The 17,409-nt window shown below is 41.7% G+C and overlaps 1 protein-coding gene across 3 annotated transcripts in view; it reads right to left on the bottom strand.

Annotated features, from left to right (window-relative positions):
* Positions 1–226: 226 nt before the first annotated feature.
* cfap74 (cilia and flagella associated protein 74) overlaps positions 227–17,409 on the bottom strand; it is a 33,026-nt gene continuing 15,843 nt past the window's right edge. Inside the window, exons 22-39 of one of the 3 annotated variants that reach the window (XM_058085708.1) lie at positions 16,523–16,651; positions 11,813–11,900; positions 9,576–9,749; positions 9,332–9,465; positions 9,009–9,258; positions 7,818–7,940; positions 7,621–7,736; positions 6,433–6,567; positions 6,184–6,296; positions 6,027–6,082; positions 5,689–5,808; positions 3,945–4,100; positions 3,721–3,859; positions 2,361–2,515; positions 2,147–2,279; positions 1,949–2,070; positions 1,741–1,875; positions 227–1,648 (exon numbers count right to left, since the gene is read on the bottom strand). In XM_058085708.1, coding sequence (XP_057941691.1) covers positions 1,544–1,648; positions 1,741–1,875; positions 1,949–2,070; positions 2,147–2,279; positions 2,361–2,515; positions 3,721–3,859; positions 3,945–4,100; positions 5,689–5,808; positions 6,027–6,082; positions 6,184–6,296; positions 6,433–6,567; positions 7,621–7,736; positions 7,818–7,940; positions 9,009–9,258; positions 9,332–9,465; positions 9,576–9,749; positions 11,813–11,900; positions 16,523–16,651 — 2,383 coding nt within the window. In that variant the 3' untranslated portion in view covers positions 227–1,543. Of the gene's footprint in view, positions 1,649–1,740; positions 1,876–1,948; positions 2,071–2,146; positions 2,280–2,360; positions 2,516–3,720; positions 3,860–3,944; positions 4,101–5,688; positions 5,809–6,026; positions 6,083–6,183; positions 6,297–6,432; positions 6,568–7,620; positions 7,737–7,817; positions 7,941–9,008; positions 9,259–9,331; positions 9,466–9,575; positions 9,750–11,812; positions 11,901–16,522; positions 16,652–17,409 lie in introns of those variants that run through there. The other 2 variants (XM_058085709.1, XR_009131943.1) reach the window with 2 other exon arrangements.

Genomic DNA, 17,409 nt, shown 5'->3' with positions numbered 1-17,409 from the left:
TTTTTTTGTTTTGTTTTTTTTGTGATGGCTTTAGTGTCAAAATAGGTATTTCCCATGACGCCTGTTGCTAGCAAGGTGATATAACTTGTTTTCTCGTGTTAGAACGCACAGAAAAGGGGAAGAAATATGTGTTCATGTTTCACATAAAGATTGTGAATGATGGGCAAATTTCCAAAAAAGGTGCAGTTCCCCTTTAAGATACAAGATTTTGGATGTTTTTTTAATAGTATATATATATATATACAGTTTATAATCAATCTAACAATAAGCACAAATGTAAGTTTGTTATTTTACATTTCATAGACATGTTTTTGGTTGGCCTGCCTCTGACTTCAAGGTTCTACAAGGTTCAAGGTTCTGTTTTTTTACACCATCTGACACACCCAATCATGATATTTCTCACGCGCTCACCGACGCCCTCTGGTGGAATCAGGTTCCAATAGTCATGAAATAACATGAGAGCCGCAACGAAGAAATTCCATCCAGTTCTACTGTACTGTATATCCCCTTGTAGTGTGAGGGGGCTTGAACCAATCCCAGCTACCTGTCATTTACAGGACTGACACCCCCAAAAAGAAAGGACCCAACCAACAGATTAAAAAAAGATTAAAACTTATGAAATTCTTGCAGCGAGGCAAATGACGCTACACTCAACTGCAGTGCTTTTGCTGCAATTTCCTATTTCACATATGAACACACACAAAAAAGTGCAACATGTCCTGTTTCATCATGCCTTGTTTGCTCACTTTGTCCGGAAATAATGCAAAACTAAAATAAACTCTTGAAAATATACGTACACTACCACTCAAAAGTTTGGGATCACTTGCAAATGTCTTGGTTTTCCAAAGAAAAACACATTTTCATGCATTTCACAAACAAATGTTTCAATTTCACAAACATTTTTATCCATTTCACAAACAATTAAAATGAATCAGATGATTTTCAAAGAAGGATGTACATTTTTGCATAGAGGCCTACTATCAACAACTGTCAGTCCTCTGCATCAATCTCCTGGTATGGCTGCTAATCCAAGTTCATCGTTTTATAAGGCTAATAGATGATTAGAAAAGCCATCTAAAAATCCAAACTAAAACTAAAATCTCTTACCATGCTGTTAACTACTCCCTTCAGAGAGCAGCACAAACTGGGTCTAACAAGGACAGAAAAACGCTGCACAACTGTGCAAGAAGACAAATATCTGAGAGTATGTAGTTTAAGACAAAGACGCCTCACAGGTCGTCACCTGGCAGCTGCACTAAATAGTAGCCGTCAAACACCAGTGTCAGTATCAACAGTGAAGCGGCGACTTCAGGATGCTGGACTTCATGGCAGGACTGCTAAGAAAAAGCCATATCTCAGACTGGCCAAAAAAATTCCCAAGTGATCCCAAACTTTTGACCGGTAGTGTATGTCATATAAATTTGGTAGTATTTGCCACAATACGTTTGCATAAACTATGTTTTTGAGGCTAAACCTACATAAGCTACTGAAGAAAAAAATAACTACATTGTTAAAAATCCAATGAATATCTTGTCCAACGGAATCAGTCCACAGAGGTGGACACTAAAGCCATGAAGGTGACGCTGTACACCTTCAGCTCATCACCTTTTACTGTGAGAGCCACACACATTTGCACCACTTCATTGGGCTGGAACAAACAAACACACACATACACACACGTTATTATTTCATAATAGTAATAAATGACAAATACCTATGAACTAAAAGTAAACCCCTCACCTTGTGTCCGCTCTGAGGGGTCCATGTAAGTGCGATGGCACGTTTGCTGCCTGCCTCAACATAGCCTTTGCCGGGCTCCACACTGAAGCCCTTCTGCTGCAGGGATGCCAGGTTGTCCCAGTTAAATTCACAGCCCTAAAACATGAATGTAGAATGAAGATAATTGTCTGCAGAGCAGTTTAACCAAATGCTTCGTATATATATATACCTTCTTACTCGTCCGGATGGAGCCCACTGTCAGCTCCCTAACTGCAGGTCTGATGGTCCCCATGTTGTAGCTGGCACGCAGAGTAACCAGCACGGTGTTTTCCATGTCACCTGACTGCACAACTTGGAGAGAAAACATACTGTAACTCATTCACTCTCATCCAAATATACTGTATAAAAATGGGCTGTAATAATGCACCTGCAGGATAAAGTGGACTGGTTATTAGTGGAGGAAGTAGAGATTCAACAGGAACTCTCAAAGGGTCTCCCCCTTGTAAATACGTATTATGTGAAGATGCTGCACCTTTTAGATCCAGAGCACACAGCTCACTCTAGACACAAAAAACACAACCACAATACATTAGTTCATGACGGAAAAATGATTTCATCATGTCATGTGAGTGTTTAGTCACTTTATTGGCGAGCTCAATGGTGAGTCGATCGGAATAATTGACAGAGGAGTGATCAGGGTGAAAGGTGACAACCACGTCCTGGCTTTGTCTTGCAGCAATGCTTCCCTCCACAGGCACAACACTGAAAACACTTAGTCCGTTGTAGTTTTGGGTTCCTGTACATGACACAAAATATACAGTCAAATATACAGTCAAACAAAGTTTTTTTTCATAAAATTTAATTTGCACAGACACATAAATAACAGCCTATTCCAACTGTCTTTGGGCAAGAGGCGGGGTACACCCTGGACTGGTTGCCAGCCAATCACAGGGCACATATAGACAAACAACCATTCACGCTCACATTCATACCTATGGACAATTTGGAGTCACCAATTAACCTAGCATGTTTTTGGAATGTGGGAGGAAACCGGAGTACCCGGAGAAAACCCACGCATGCACGGGGAGAACATGCAAACTCCACACAGAGATGGCTGAGGATGTAATCGAACTCGGGTCTCCTAGCTGTGAGGTCTGCACGCTAACCACTCGACCACCGTGAAGCTAGTTAGGACTTTTTATTTCATAATTCATACATTTTCTATACCGCTTATCCTCACAAGGGTCACAGGGGTTGCTGGAGCCTATCCCAGCTGTCTTCAGGCAAAAGGCGGGGTACACCCTGGACTGGTCGCCACAGCCAATCACAGGGCACATATAGACAAACAACCATTCACACTCACATTCATACCTATGGACAATTTGGAGTCGCCAATTAACCTAGCATGTTTTTGGAATGTGGGAGGAAACCGGAGTACCCGGAGAAAACCCACGCATGCACGGGGAGAACATGTAAACTCCACACAAAGATGCCCAAGCAGGGAATCGAACCCCAGTCTACCCGATCTCCTGACTCTGTGACCTACCTCAGATAAGGTTGGTAATGAAATACTGAACAATGAATCATATCACCTAACTACTTCAGAGTAGTCAGTGTACAGCTTGTATAGAGTGTTATGTAGATTGACTTAACACATGCTCTGCTTTAGAATGTCCCAATAGATGTTGGACTTCATGTTTCCCTCAATGAACCACAGCTCCCCTATGCAGGCATGACTCATGCAGCCCCAGACCATGTCGCTACCACCTCCATGCTTGACTGGTTACGAAAACACAATTATCTTTTTCCTCACTTGTGTTGCCAGATATTGAGACATACAAGCTGTACACTGACTATTCTCACTGTAAGACATCGTACTGACCAACTGTACCCCTAAACCTCCCAAGCTAGCTATCTACCTAGCAATCTACTTACCTTCCTGTCTATGAACCCACTGAAACTTGAGCCAAGGTCTAAGAGTGTGACTATACAGTATCTTACCTACTACAGGTTGGATATTGGAGTCCGTGTAACCACCCATCAGTACGGACACCTTTTCATCAGCACCCTGAGTTTTGGAGGGCAAGAGGCTGTACAGCAGCGCTTTGAAACCAACTGCAACATCCGAGCTATTCTCCAGCTAAAACGAACACACGGTTATTGGTCGCAAACATATTTCATTTTGTATATATTTTTTTTACTCAACAAAACTTATGTGGGCTCACCTTCAGGACGTGTGAGATGCTCTCCTTCTCTCGCACGCAGCCGAAGTCCAGGACACCTCCAGAGTGGGAGCAGGTGATAGCAGGAAACACACCCTCTCCACGTAGAGTCAGGGCCAGGGTCATCTTTGGACAACACACCTCCAAAGTCTCACAGAACTAAAAATCAAAAGCTCTTCATCAAGTTAAGTCATGTCAAATAGACAGTAACAATCAAAAGTAAACAATAAATAAATATGCAAATGAAAAACAGTATTCAGCAAGGTGTTAAAGGAAAACTGCATTTTTGAGGGTGATTTTGTCCATCATCCAAAATCCTAATGTGGGACATGAACACACGTCTTCCTCTTTTCTGTGCGTTCTAAAGATATAAAAACAGCTAAAAATAGGCAATATATATATATTTTTAAATAAAAAACAAACAAGCAAACAAACAAATAAAATTCATTCATTAATTTTCTACTGCTTATCCTCATAAGGGTCGCGGAGGGTGCTGGAGCCTATCCCAGCTGTCTTCGGGCGAGAGGCGGGGTATAACCCTGGACTGGTGGCCAGCCAATCACAGGGCACATATAGACAAACAACCATTCACACTCACATTCATACCTATAGACAATTTGGAGTCGCCAATTAACCTAGCATGTTTTTGGAATGTGGGAGGAAACCGGAGTACCCGGAGAAAACCCACGCATGCATGGGGAGAACAACAGAGATGACCGAGGGTGGGATTGAACTCGGGTCTCCTAGCTGTGAGATCTGCGCGCTAACCACTCTACCGCCGTGCAGCCAATAAATAAAATATTTTTAAAAATAATAAAAATAGGCAATAAACGTCATAGGATTCGACTATTCCACCCACAAAGCCTCCAACAACGCTCCATACGCCCACTCCGCTGTGATTGGTCACACTCAGGTTGCACAGCTAACAGCTTGTAACCGGGCACGCCCATATAAGGAAGTCACTGGCTGGATGGAGGCGGCACGGCGGTCAAGTGGTTCGCGCGCAGACCTCACAGTGAGGAGACCAGGGTTCAATTCCCTCGGCCATCTCTGTGTGGAGTGCATGCGTGGGTTTTCTCCGGGTACTCCGGTTTCCTCCCACATTCCAAAAACATGCTAGGTTAATTGGCGACTCCAAATTGTCCATAGGTATGAATGTGAGTATGAATGGTTGTTTGTCTATATGTGCCCTGTGATTGGCTGGCCACCAGTCCAGGGTGTACCCCGCCTCTCGCCCGAAGACAGCTGGGATAGGCTCCAGCATCCTCCGCGACCCTCGTGAGGAAAAGCAGTAGAAAATGAATGAATGGCTGGATGGAGCTGCAGGGTCACAGTGAGTCACAGTGAGCCGGTGTTGGAAAAAAACTCTTCGCGTTCAGAGCCATCCCGAACTTCTTTCAGGGCTCACTTCCAAATGCGCAAACCTCATTATCTGAAACTTTGGCATGGTTTAACAATACTACATTCTAACTACATTTATAGGTCAGAAAAGTGGAAAAAAGTGTCACATAAAAGTGCTATATTCTGCACTCCCTGGAGGCGATGGAGGGTGGACTGGTCGGGGGGCCCATATTGAAAAAAGTTAGACTTTTTGTATTTGTCAAATTTAAAATTACAGTATTAAATTACAATATTTGGGTCAGCAAAACCCACATTTTTTGTTGAGTTTTAAGAGTTTTGCTGCCATCCATGCATGAACCACTTTGGTACATTTAAGTACATACGATCGTTCCAACTATTAACCTACCGCTCTTTCCAGCATCGGACAGAAGGCCAATACCAGAATGTGCTTATCTCCAGGTGATATGACTCTCAGAGAATTAAGAAGCGAAAAGGGGCCGTATATGTCCAGCAATGATGACTTTAGCTTGAAAACATGTAAAGAAAAACAGGGTGACATGTTAGTCCTGGATTAGAGTCATAACAGCAGGGGCTATTCAATATGTGACAAATAAATCAAATACAACATTTTATAATATTATTAACAATATCGACATAATAATAGTCACTTTCATCTGCAAATATCAATATATAAATAGACATTTTCAACTGCAATAGTAATAATTATTGGTAGTGAAAATATACCTCCAAAGATTCCTCTGAAATGTTTTGGACTGCAACTTTTTTAATGACTCTCTCTCCTAAAAATCAAAGGCCCCAAAGCATTGTGTAAATAGAACACACAACACTACACATGTACTGTATGTTCGAAATGCTTTTAAAACAAAACAAATTAACTCACCTACAGCCACTTGCTGGAACTCTAAGGCATAATGTCTGATGTTGTTGGATACCACCACTAGAGGGGGCTGTACAGCAGGACACTGCAGCTTCAGGTAGAGCGTATTTAGAGGACTGAGGGCATATAAAATGAAAGAAGATATGAAAAGAGTAATAATGAACCAAAAACAATGTTATTTTAAAATACATGAATGTGTCCTCTTCTCTACTGTTTCTGGAAAATGAATCAAACCTTAGCTAAGTGTGTTACCTCCATGTTGGCTGGACCTGCCGGTCTTCCTCTGGGGGGTCGCCATCTGACACAAAGCAGGAGATGGTGTACTCGCTGTAGCTCGGGGTGAAGGAGTACAGCAAAGATGTCCTCGCCTCCTCAAACTTCTGAGATCTAGGAATAAGAATCCAGCAGAATTCACACAGAAGTAATTTACCCATATTGCCAAAAAAGCACAATAGGAGATCATGAACAGATGGCCAGACATTCTCCTTCAGGATTTTTGGTAGTTCTATTTATTACAGCAAGTCTTCCAGATCCTGAAGCAATGAAATAGGCCCAGACCATCGCACTACCACCACCATATTTTACTGGTGAGGTCCTGAAGCAACAAAATAGTCCCAGACCATCGCACTACCATCACCATATTTTAGTGGTGAGGTAGGTACTGAAGAAACAAAATAGGCCCAGACCATCGTAATACCACCACCATATTTTACTGGTGGTATGATGTTCTTTTTCTGAAATGTTCATTATACTGGATTGTTGCAGGAAAGACTCGACAAGCAGGGGTTCCCAAACTTTACCAACTCAGGGCCCACTTGAAAATCTAAAAAATGGCCGCGGCCCACCTTTGTCCTGTAAACAGTACATAGACAAAATGCTGCGTTCTCAGAGCAGTTAACTTATTGTTATTATTATTATTATTATTATTATTATTATTATTATAAGATTCAGGATTTAAATGAAAGCAGGGGGATAAAGGAAACCCATACTTTTAATCTGTGGTGTACACACAAGACAGAATTAATTCTCATTCTTTTCATAACTGCATTCAAGACTGGCATGATGACCAGAGAGCTACGTTCCAATTATAAACTGTATAAGGTACCTAAAATATTGGGACAGGTCACTCAATAGGTTATTACTTATGCCTATAAATATTTTTTTAATCGTGAAATAAATATTTTACAATAAAAATGATTTAAAAAATAATATGTGCAAAAATGAATATTTTTAATGACATCTAATGGCTCCCCTGCAGTTCCACCATAACCCACTAGGGGGCCGCGGCCCACACTTTGGGAATCACTGCTCTACAGGAAAGAAGATGTAAATGCTGTCCCACTTTTTTGCCAAAATATCTTTTTAGTATAGTGGCGTCCTCGAAACAATATACTCACCAATACAGTATAGCATTCTGCCCTGATATTTGGTCAATCTTACCCTGCTTCTATGTTGTCAGGAGGTGGTGATTCTATGGGGCTCACAGTTTTGTCGGACAGCTTGCTGCTTTTAGATAATTTCCTCCCTTTTCCATCCATGGTGCTCGCCTTTTTCATCTGAAAACAAAACATTCAGAGAAGCGTGGCATGAATGCCAACCAAAATATGTGTGCCTGCTAACAGAGAACAAAGAAGTACCTCATCCTCAAGGAGTTTTTGCTCCTCAGTGAGCTGCTTAGCTTTGAGGAGGAGACGTTGAGCCTCTTCCTTGATGTCCTCGTCTTCCAGTTTGGGTCTGAAGGTCACCTGGACCAGACATCTCTGTAGTAGTGTAGAAACACTGGTTAAAATCACTATAATGTTATATATATGCTGTATAATGTTAGCTCCTTCACATAGCTATCAATTAATACTATATAAATCATTAATTACTTGAATTGGGCCACAGTTTTGTTGAATGAAAATGCACAAAAATTATTGAACATAATTGGTCCCTTTTAAGATGTTCACTTCCGGCATATTTCCAGGAGATGGCGCCCTGACACCATGAAGCCAGCAATCACTAAGGCAGGCTTCTTATTTTGAACTCCGGGGTGCTTGTTTATTGTCATCATTATCCATGCATCCATCCATCAGTTTTCTATGCCGCTTATCCCCATCAGGGTCGTGGGGGTATGCTGGAGCCTGTAATCATTATGTCTTTATTATAAATATTCATTCATTCATTTTCTACCGCTTATCCTCACAAGGGTCGCAGGGGGTGCTGGAGCCTATCCCAGCTTTCTTCAAGCGAGAGGCGGAGTACACCCTAGACTGGTCGCCAGCCAATCACAGGGCACATATAGACAAACAACCATTCACACTCACATTCATACCTATGGACAATTTGGAGTCGCCAATTAACCTAGCATGTTTTTGGAATGTGGGAGGAAACCTGAGTACCCGGAGAAAACGCACACATGCACAGGGAGAACATGCAAACTCCACACAGAGATGGCCGAGGGTGGAATTGAACTCAGGTCTCCTAGCTGTGAGGCCTGCATGCTAACCACTCGTACGCCGTGTAGCCCTATTAGGAATATAATATAGGTATTCTATTGAGAGGCAGCGAGGCAATACACATTCTGCAACAAAAGCACATGCATATATTCTCATGCATATGCATAGATTGAAAAAAGAAAGGGTATGAATGTGAGTGAGTACAGTGTGTACACTGTATACAGTGTACACTGTATGTGCTCCAGCATACCCCTGTGACCCTAATGAGCGTAAGTGGAATAAAAAAACTAGAGGATGAAAAAAAAGAAAAGCCATGATTTTGACACAAAGTGTACAAAAAGTGCCAAGTGTTTGAGTGAGGACATAAAATGAGCCACAGGGTCCCCTCACCTCTCCAGGTAGCAGGCGTCCTGCAGCAGGAGAGATCTTGAAACTGGAGTCCCGAGATGGTGTGAAGGAGAAGAGTCTTCCCTCAGCACACACGGGTTGTTTAGGCAGCTTTTGTCCAGTTTGGCTATAAGTCAGGTACAGCAGAGCTGTGGATTGGTCGCCTACTGCCGTGGGCCCAAACTGAACCAGGTAATGGGAGAGCTCCAATGGAGGGCACACACCCATGGCACGGCAAGCGAGGGGGAAAACCCTGAAAAACAAATAAAGATACAATATTGTTTAATATAGGTTTCACTGGGATGTAATGCTGGGCTAAAGTTCACCTGTTAATTCCAGACTTGCAGCTAAGCTGGAAATGGTACTCTTTGGCTTTGCTGGCGCTGAAAATCACATCAATCTCCAGCGTTTCTTGCGGGAGGAGAGTACCAAAGCCATCATTTGGTTGGACTTCAACACACTGTTGCATGAGGAGAGCATAAACGTAATTGTTAGCAAAGCAAAAAAAAAAAAAATAATAAATAAAAAAAAATATATATATATATAACACATCCAGCTAAGATGGCGTACCTCTGGAATGGCTACAAAGCCAAACTCCTGAGGCAACAGGGACATGTTCGTCAGGCGTACACTGCTCTTGACGGACTGGTAAATGGAACAGTAGCCAAAGTCCAACTCCAGCTGGTCAAACTTCAAGTCAGAGGATGTCACGATTGCTTGAATTGTGTAAATGACAGGATGCACCTTGAACACATTGGAAATGTGGCAGACATTTATAGACAAATTGTTGTGTTTTATTAGTCAGCTAACAGCTAACTGTATTTGCTAGCTAGCTGTATTTGTGCTCATGGTATATTCATGACTGGTGGCCAGCCAATCACAGGGCACATATAGACAACCAACCATTCACACTCACATTCATACCTATGGACAATTTGGAGTCGCCAATTAACCTAGCATGCGGAATGTGGGAGGCAACCCGGAGAAAACCCACGCATGCAAACTCCACACAGAGATGGCCAAGAGTGGGATTGAACTCCGGTCTCCTAGCTGTGAGGTCTGTGCGCTAACCACTCGACCGCCAACCACTCGACCGCCATGCAGCCCTTAATGGTATATTGTTTTTTTTTAAATAGTGCATGTCTAAGGTGTGTGCATAATCTTAAAGAGGACGTATTATGCAAATTTTTGGCACTTTGTACTGCGTTGTTGACTCCTATAGAGCAGCTGCATGCGTTACCTGCACGGAAAGCTTTCTAGATCTTCCTGAATATGCACCTATTCCAGCTGTATTTCCTTGGATTTCCAAAACAATCTGTTTTAATTTATTCCAGCCATGGCCCGCCTCCAGGCACGCCAGGAGGCTGTTCTTGACCAGTTAACAACAACCACTACGTTTACATGCGGTCAATATTCCGGTTAGAAAAGGAGTAACCCAGGGGGAATATTCTGGTTTTTAAAAACCCGAATATGAGCTATTCAGGTTTCTCAAAAGGGTTATTAGTGTTTCCATGGCCGTGCGCAACCAGGTTATTGCTAATATTCCGGTTATATGACTGCATGTCAACGTAGCCAATGTGTGCATGTGCTTTAATGCCAAGACCTCGAAGGGCTTGTAGGCAACACATTTGGTTCTCCACAGGAGAAGCCTGGCCCAGTCTTTGGCTCACAGTCAGAGCTCTGCCTCTTCTCTCCTTGTCTTTGCAGCGACAGGGAATAATGAGGAAGAGGAAGGTGATGATTTGGCGAGAAGATGAAACAAATTTAGATTTCCAAAAAAAAATAACTGGAATCAATATGATACAAATGTTGAAGCAGCTGCTCTGTGTTTTGCAAACTAGGCTTCTGTCGACTTGCTGAAGGAGCCCAAGTAGTTATTTCCCTCCAAATTCTAAATTAGACTTAAGGAGCAATAAGTACAATACAGTATAGGATAAGGACATGGTAGTGACTACACAAATGCATTCCTGCTTCTCCATATTTGGAGACATTTTTCTTCAGACAATACAGAGCAACCTTTATGCTTGGCTTGCTAACGCCCATGGAGCAACTGGGCCTTGGGGGTATGAGATAATTTTAGCTAAGCGGCAAAATAGGTTACAATCTCCAGTGGCTCCGCTTGCTAGTGTTTGGGACAACGCAGGAAGAACAAAAGTGTTTTCCTTTAGCATGACATTGACGATGTTTAAAATGGACTAAAGTCGAGTGACCCATTAAAATGATGGTTGTCACAGATTGTGATGAATTAATTAATCGTCATTGAAATGCTCTGAATGGAATGCTTTGCTAGGAACAAACATATTATCTGAATAAATTAAGACAGCTGTTGTTTTTATTTTAAACTTGTATATTTCTTAGCTACCTTTTGCACTGCCCTAGTGTATCGCAGAATTTGTAAGACGGAAGCAGCAGTTCAACGCAGGTAGCTGTGGATGGCTGCTGGCCGCACTGGGAACCCTTCCCCTTTGTGGAACGTGGAACTCGTCTTGTGTTCATGTTGTATAAAAAAAAAAAAAGTATGCCACGGCTTTGTAACAGTCCGACACTGTGTTCCTTCATTAGAAGTTTAGTCTGGAATTGCATTTGTTTCCCGCTCTTCTCCTCTTGTCGTTCCCCTTTCCCTCTCCTTCATCGCCCAATCATCCTGATCAATATTTTGATTCAATAAAAATACCTCAAGGTAATATTTTGTATATTCTCAGCAATATTTATGTGCTAAAAATATCTTAAACAAATCATAATCAATATTTTTTTAAATCAGCACTGATCAAAAATATTGTCAGCCTGGTCTAAATTACAATACACACCTGCCCTGCAACTTGCACGGTCATTGGAACCTCCAGGACTCCTGTTGCGCTGTCAAAGTACTTGCTGGCATCTTGGGATAAGGACTGTCTAACAAGGAGGCAAAAAGACAAAGTATTGAAACTCAAGATTTTTGCCATTTGAATATTAACAATTATTATTTTTATACTTGCATGACAAATGGTATGTAAACATTGCCTTTCCAGTTAGTGAAGGTTTTATGATGTCCGCCCTCTGACCTTTGGTTCAGAATCAAAACAGAACAAATGTATAGCATTACCGAATAAAAAGGTTTCATGCTAATGAAAAGCGCAGAAGACAAACCCAACAATTCCGCTTGTATCTTTGATACAAAGAGTCAAAAGCCACAAGCTTTTCAAAGAAAACCCAAGATTGAGACCCAGAAGACCCATTATTTTACTTTAACCCACGACTGTGGGATCAGCTCGCCAGGGAAAGCAGGAGAGCGATGTAGAGCACGCCTCCACACTGCTGTAGGTTGTATCCATGGTGATGGAAGACGTAAGTATGATTCAAAGAGGACCAATAGTTATGCACAGGCTTATGTAAAAAAATCCAATACCTCAATTTGCCCTCTTGGTAAACACGTACAGTACATGGCTAGATGCATGTGGTCAAATGTCAGATAGGGTTGGAAATACACATCCATTTCTCACCTCTCACATATTTTTGCATTCCAATTATTTTTTTCTGCAAAATGTATTCTCTCTTTTGTACTCTTAATGGTAGATGAAGGTTTGAGAGCTGCTAATGCTGCACAGCTTTTAAGGCTCTCCAGATGTCGGTGGCTTTTTTCCGGTTGCATTAGAGGCAAGCCTTGTCATCAACAAATCTGTCACATTCAGTGTTTATTTGATATATGGCGTCACGTTACTACTCGCTGTTTTTACTCCAAGACTCAGAGTGCAGCTCAGAGTGAAAAACATCACTTCCTCAAATGTCCAAATGAATTCTCTGCAGTAACAAAGGGGCGTGATGAAAATGAGTAGTTGTAGCCCTACCAATGGGTGCAGAGGGTGTATTTAAGGAAGCACTCTGGTGCTGCCTGCTAATAGAATCACTGCTGGAGAGTCACTCTTGAAATGGCTTGGCAGGCTCGAGTGGAAAAGCCCGGTGGGACGTCGCCGGGCCCATATGCTCTGGAGGATTTTGGGCAAGGATGAGGTTTCAAGTTTATCAACGTCCTGCACAGATTGGTGTGTTCTTGTCCCTGCATGTGGCAAGATTATCCACAGCCCAATCCATAAGCAGTGCTCTACAATTGATTATAGCGAGTTTACATACTGTAAAGTGGCAGGGTATAAGGCACATGGTTAACTGTAAAAAAAAGGACCCCTTTAACTCCAATCATGACTGCAGTGGTCAAAATATACGGCCGTTCAACTCATCTTCATAGTTATGCACTTTGCCCCAAAATATACTCTTTTTGGTCTGGTGTTTTTGATATAATGTCCGAGGTTTTAGGGATTGTGTTAAAGCCAGAGCCTTTGCTCATCATCCTTGGGGTTTCTGAATCCTTTCAAATGTTAAATAAGGCACAACAATGTTTCATTTCATATGGTCTCATTATAGCGAAAAAATGGATTCTAAAGCTATGGAAAAGTGTAAGTGTACCATCAACTAAGATGTGGCTAGAGGAGTTGACTAACACACTCCATCTGGAAAGAATAAGATATATCTTGAAAGACAGACTTCAACATTTTGAAACATCGTGGCAACCTTTCGTTCAATATCTTGTAAATACAAATCAAGCTCAATGATGAATGTAACATGCACAGCAAGATTCAAGTGAGGTTTTATATAGGTCCTCAACGGGGATAGAGGGTGGGTGGGCTGGCAACCTGCTTTGTTGTATTGATGTTATGTTTGTACATTATGTTTTGTGTTATGAGTTTGCATTTTGTATATTTGTGTTATATTAAAAAAAAAACAAATAAACATACATTGGGAAAAAAATATATATATACGGCCGTTTACCAAGTCACCAAGAATAAACAAAAATCTTAAATTTTTTTCTGCTTTTTGGAATATTCCCGATGTATGGGATCGAACCATGCAAATCAAATGAGTGAATTTACTCCCATCACAAACTTTGCATCATACTGATGACTTTTCTCATTTCCAGTATGCATTTATATGCAACGCCCGCGTCACCCAATTTGAGAACCACTGTGGGGCACTGTGGGGGAATTTTGACCCGCTCATCTTTGCATAATTGTTGTCATTCAGTCACATTGTATAAGGTCATGCCTCAGCATTGACTTTTGGATCATTGTCCTGCTGCAGAGCCCAAACTGGTTTCAGCTCGAGGTCATGAAAAGATGAATGGACATTCTCCTTCATAATTTTTTGTTAGACAGCATAATTCATGTTTACATTTATCACATCAATTATCACGTCATGAAGCAGCAAAACAACAAAAATCTTGACATGAATGCCAAACATCGCGTGTCCATCTAAATGACAATAAATAACAATCCTCTAAGCTGAACAGGGTCACTAGCATATGAACCACTGGCCTTGATATTGTGCACAATGGATTAAGGAGAATACGGAACAATACTGTGGATGTACGGTACAGTAGAAGGAGCAGGCTGTGGGAAATGTGTGGGTTGGATGGTGACAAATATTAAGTGGGGGAAGAAGAGGAAGGAGAGCTGGTGAAGGCTGTGGGTAGGTTGTGTGTATTCTTTCGGAGCCCAAAGTAAAGACTATGGACAGGAGGCAGAGCAAGAAGCAAAGACCTGCACAAAGGATGAATGCTATGAGTCATTCTGAGAATCTAGATTTAACAGCACACTGCACAAATGTGTGTGTGTGGGGGGGGGGATAAGACGATGAGTGAAAGCAGTGCAGGTTTGGAAATTCAACAGTTGTCTGTAACTATAGGAGGCCTGGGCAGTGTCATTTAAAAAGACATACCTCAAAAGCGACCCAAAAAATACGCAGGGAAGAACATATTGCTGTTAGCAAGAACTGTTCACGATCATACCATCATGATAGCAAGTGAAGCGAAGCCTCAACGCCTATCAACCAGACTACAAAATCATCACATGGATGTACTTTAAAGTAGTCAGTGTACATCTTGTATTGCGGTACAGATTTACTATGCACTGAAAACTAGGTGGACTGCACAAGTGGTTAGCGCGCAGACCTCACAGCTAGGAGACCAGGGTTCAATTCCACCCTCTGCCATCTCTGTGTGGAGTTTGCATGTTCACCCCGTGCATGCGTGGGTTTTCTCCGGGTACTCCGGTTTTCCAAAAACATGCTAGGTTAATTGGTGACTCCAAATTGTCCATAGGTATGAATGTGAGTGTGAATGGTTGTTTGTCTATATGTTGCAGTTGATGTTTGCTAAATACAAGGATGAAGAGTCTTGAACCAGTCATGATGTGCTATATATATCACTATATTGACACTTACTATGGTACCCATTATGTCATTGTATGGTCATATCACCTCATATGTGACAAAAAAAAATTATACTAGGAAAGCAGGAAGTGAACAAATGTAACAGTTACTGATTGTAAAAATAAAAATAAAAATAAAAATAAAAATAAAAATAAAAATAAAAATAAAAATAAAAATAAAAATAAAAATAAAAATAAAAATAAAAATAAAAATAAAAATAAAAATAAAAATAAAAATAAAAATAAAAATAAAAATAAAATCTGGTAAAAGTACCAGATGGAGGGGTAGGATTTAATAAGCCTTGCTTCTTCCTACTCCAGTCCAGGGTGTACCCTGCCTCTCGCCTGAAGACAGCTGGGATAGGCTCCAGCAACCCCCGCGACACTCGTGAGGAAAAGCGGTAGACAATGAATGAATGAATAAAAACTAAGTGCGGCATGAATTGTAACGTGTACGCTAACTTTCTGAAGAAGGGCATCATTCTGTAGTCAAATGTGAGGCTATTATTTTTAATGACTTTTTATAATTTGGCCTTTTGGACTTGCATATCTTTAGATGAGTCGGATAATCTTGACAATACTAGCCCAACACTGAAATAGCCTGTGGTCAATGAGTGTGATCTCCTGGTGTTACGTAAGTGGAATAAGGGCTTGCTCACAAACAGCGCTGCCTCTACACGATGGGTTGAGGAGGGATGAGCGTGTTTGCCAATGACACCCAACGGATTTGAAGGGTGAGCAGAACGTGAAGGAGCCGCGAGGGAGATCTGTTGTATCAGGAAAAAAAAATGTCTACAAAAGTAAAGCACAGAGGTGAAAGGCTAAGAAAATTACAAGTCTGTGCGGGCGAGTGGGAGAAGGCAGAAGGCAGTGGAGAAGCAGCGAGGACAGAGGAGCTAAGGAGGGGGTGGAGGCTGAGGCTGTTGCTGGTGGTGCTCGTGAATGCAGCACCAGCAGCACGACTTGCACTCTAATCCTCACATTAAAACCTCTGCTGATTCACTAAAGCAGATTACTGCCATTTTCCCTACATTTGCCTCCTGCCTCGCCGTTGAATAACAACTGGGGAACGCCTAACCTTGTCATTTTAGTAATATTTCTCATATTTTTATCTCTGCTGATCTGTGAGGGTATTAGTGTTTTTTTTTATTATATGGGTTAGATTGGGCCACAGGTTCCTTTGCACATCCATAGAATCCTTACAGGCTTGGAGTAAAGTAAAAAAATTGATTTTGACCCCCCCCCACCGTAATTCCACTATCCATTATCTTATTGTACCTCGGCACAAACTTGAGGTGAGCTGTGAAGCTCGACTGAGCCTGGAGGAAACCTGTCCTTGGCAGGATCTCGATGTGCTTCCTCATCTCCGGGCACAGGTCAAAGGTCAGCTTCAAGGCCGCGCTGGTGCTAAAATTAAATAAAACTATTTTAGCATATTCACAATGACTACATTGTTATAAGTATCACAACCAGAGATTGACTGGTATCGAGTTCTGCGCCCCAACTCCGTTATCAATTAGGTCATCGCGTTTCCAGGAGCTCTAACAGATGGTTTGCCTCCAGCTGTAAGCCTCAACTTATAAATGGATTTCCACCATGGGAATCCAAAAATCCAGTCCTAGCTTCACACTTAAAAACTAAAACTTAAAAACGGGAAAATGATGCTGAGGAAGAAAAACATTCAATTCAAAATAGGGCTGTCAATTTTAAATCACAGTCAAGGAAAAGAAATATGGGATTGTAAGACATTTTTCTGAGGACGTACTGTAATTAAACATTTTGTCCCAAAGCTCTGAGTGCATTTAGGATATCTATTAATAACCTCTTCATAACCGATTTTTCCACCCTCCAAAAAAAAAACTGTCAAGCCATTATTTTTCACTGGAAACAGAGTGACATATTTCAGAGCCGCCGTCCACACTGCGCCTGTAGTCATTGTCATGTTGTCACATGTACGCACCAGATGGCGGTTGTCACAGCCCCCCCCCTGCCCCCCAAGCCCCCGCACCCATGTGCTTCCTCCTCCACATGTTGTGTCACGATGACTGTATAGGTGGTAGAGCACACTCCTACCAGTGTTACTATCCCAGCCTGCTGTGCTGTGCTTAACCTGCTGCATGCATCATAATGCATCTCATCTACAGTCAAACGTGCTGTGCAATGCA

Source organism: Doryrhamphus excisus, chromosome 10 (assembly GCF_030265055.1).
Source record: "Doryrhamphus excisus isolate RoL2022-K1 chromosome 10, RoL_Dexc_1.0, whole genome shotgun sequence".
In the NCBI taxonomy this organism is placed as follows: Eukaryota; Metazoa; Chordata; class Actinopteri; order Syngnathiformes; family Syngnathidae; genus Doryrhamphus; species Doryrhamphus excisus.
Note: the sequence above shows the minus strand (reverse complement) of the source record. Positions and strands in the feature narration are given on the sequence as shown.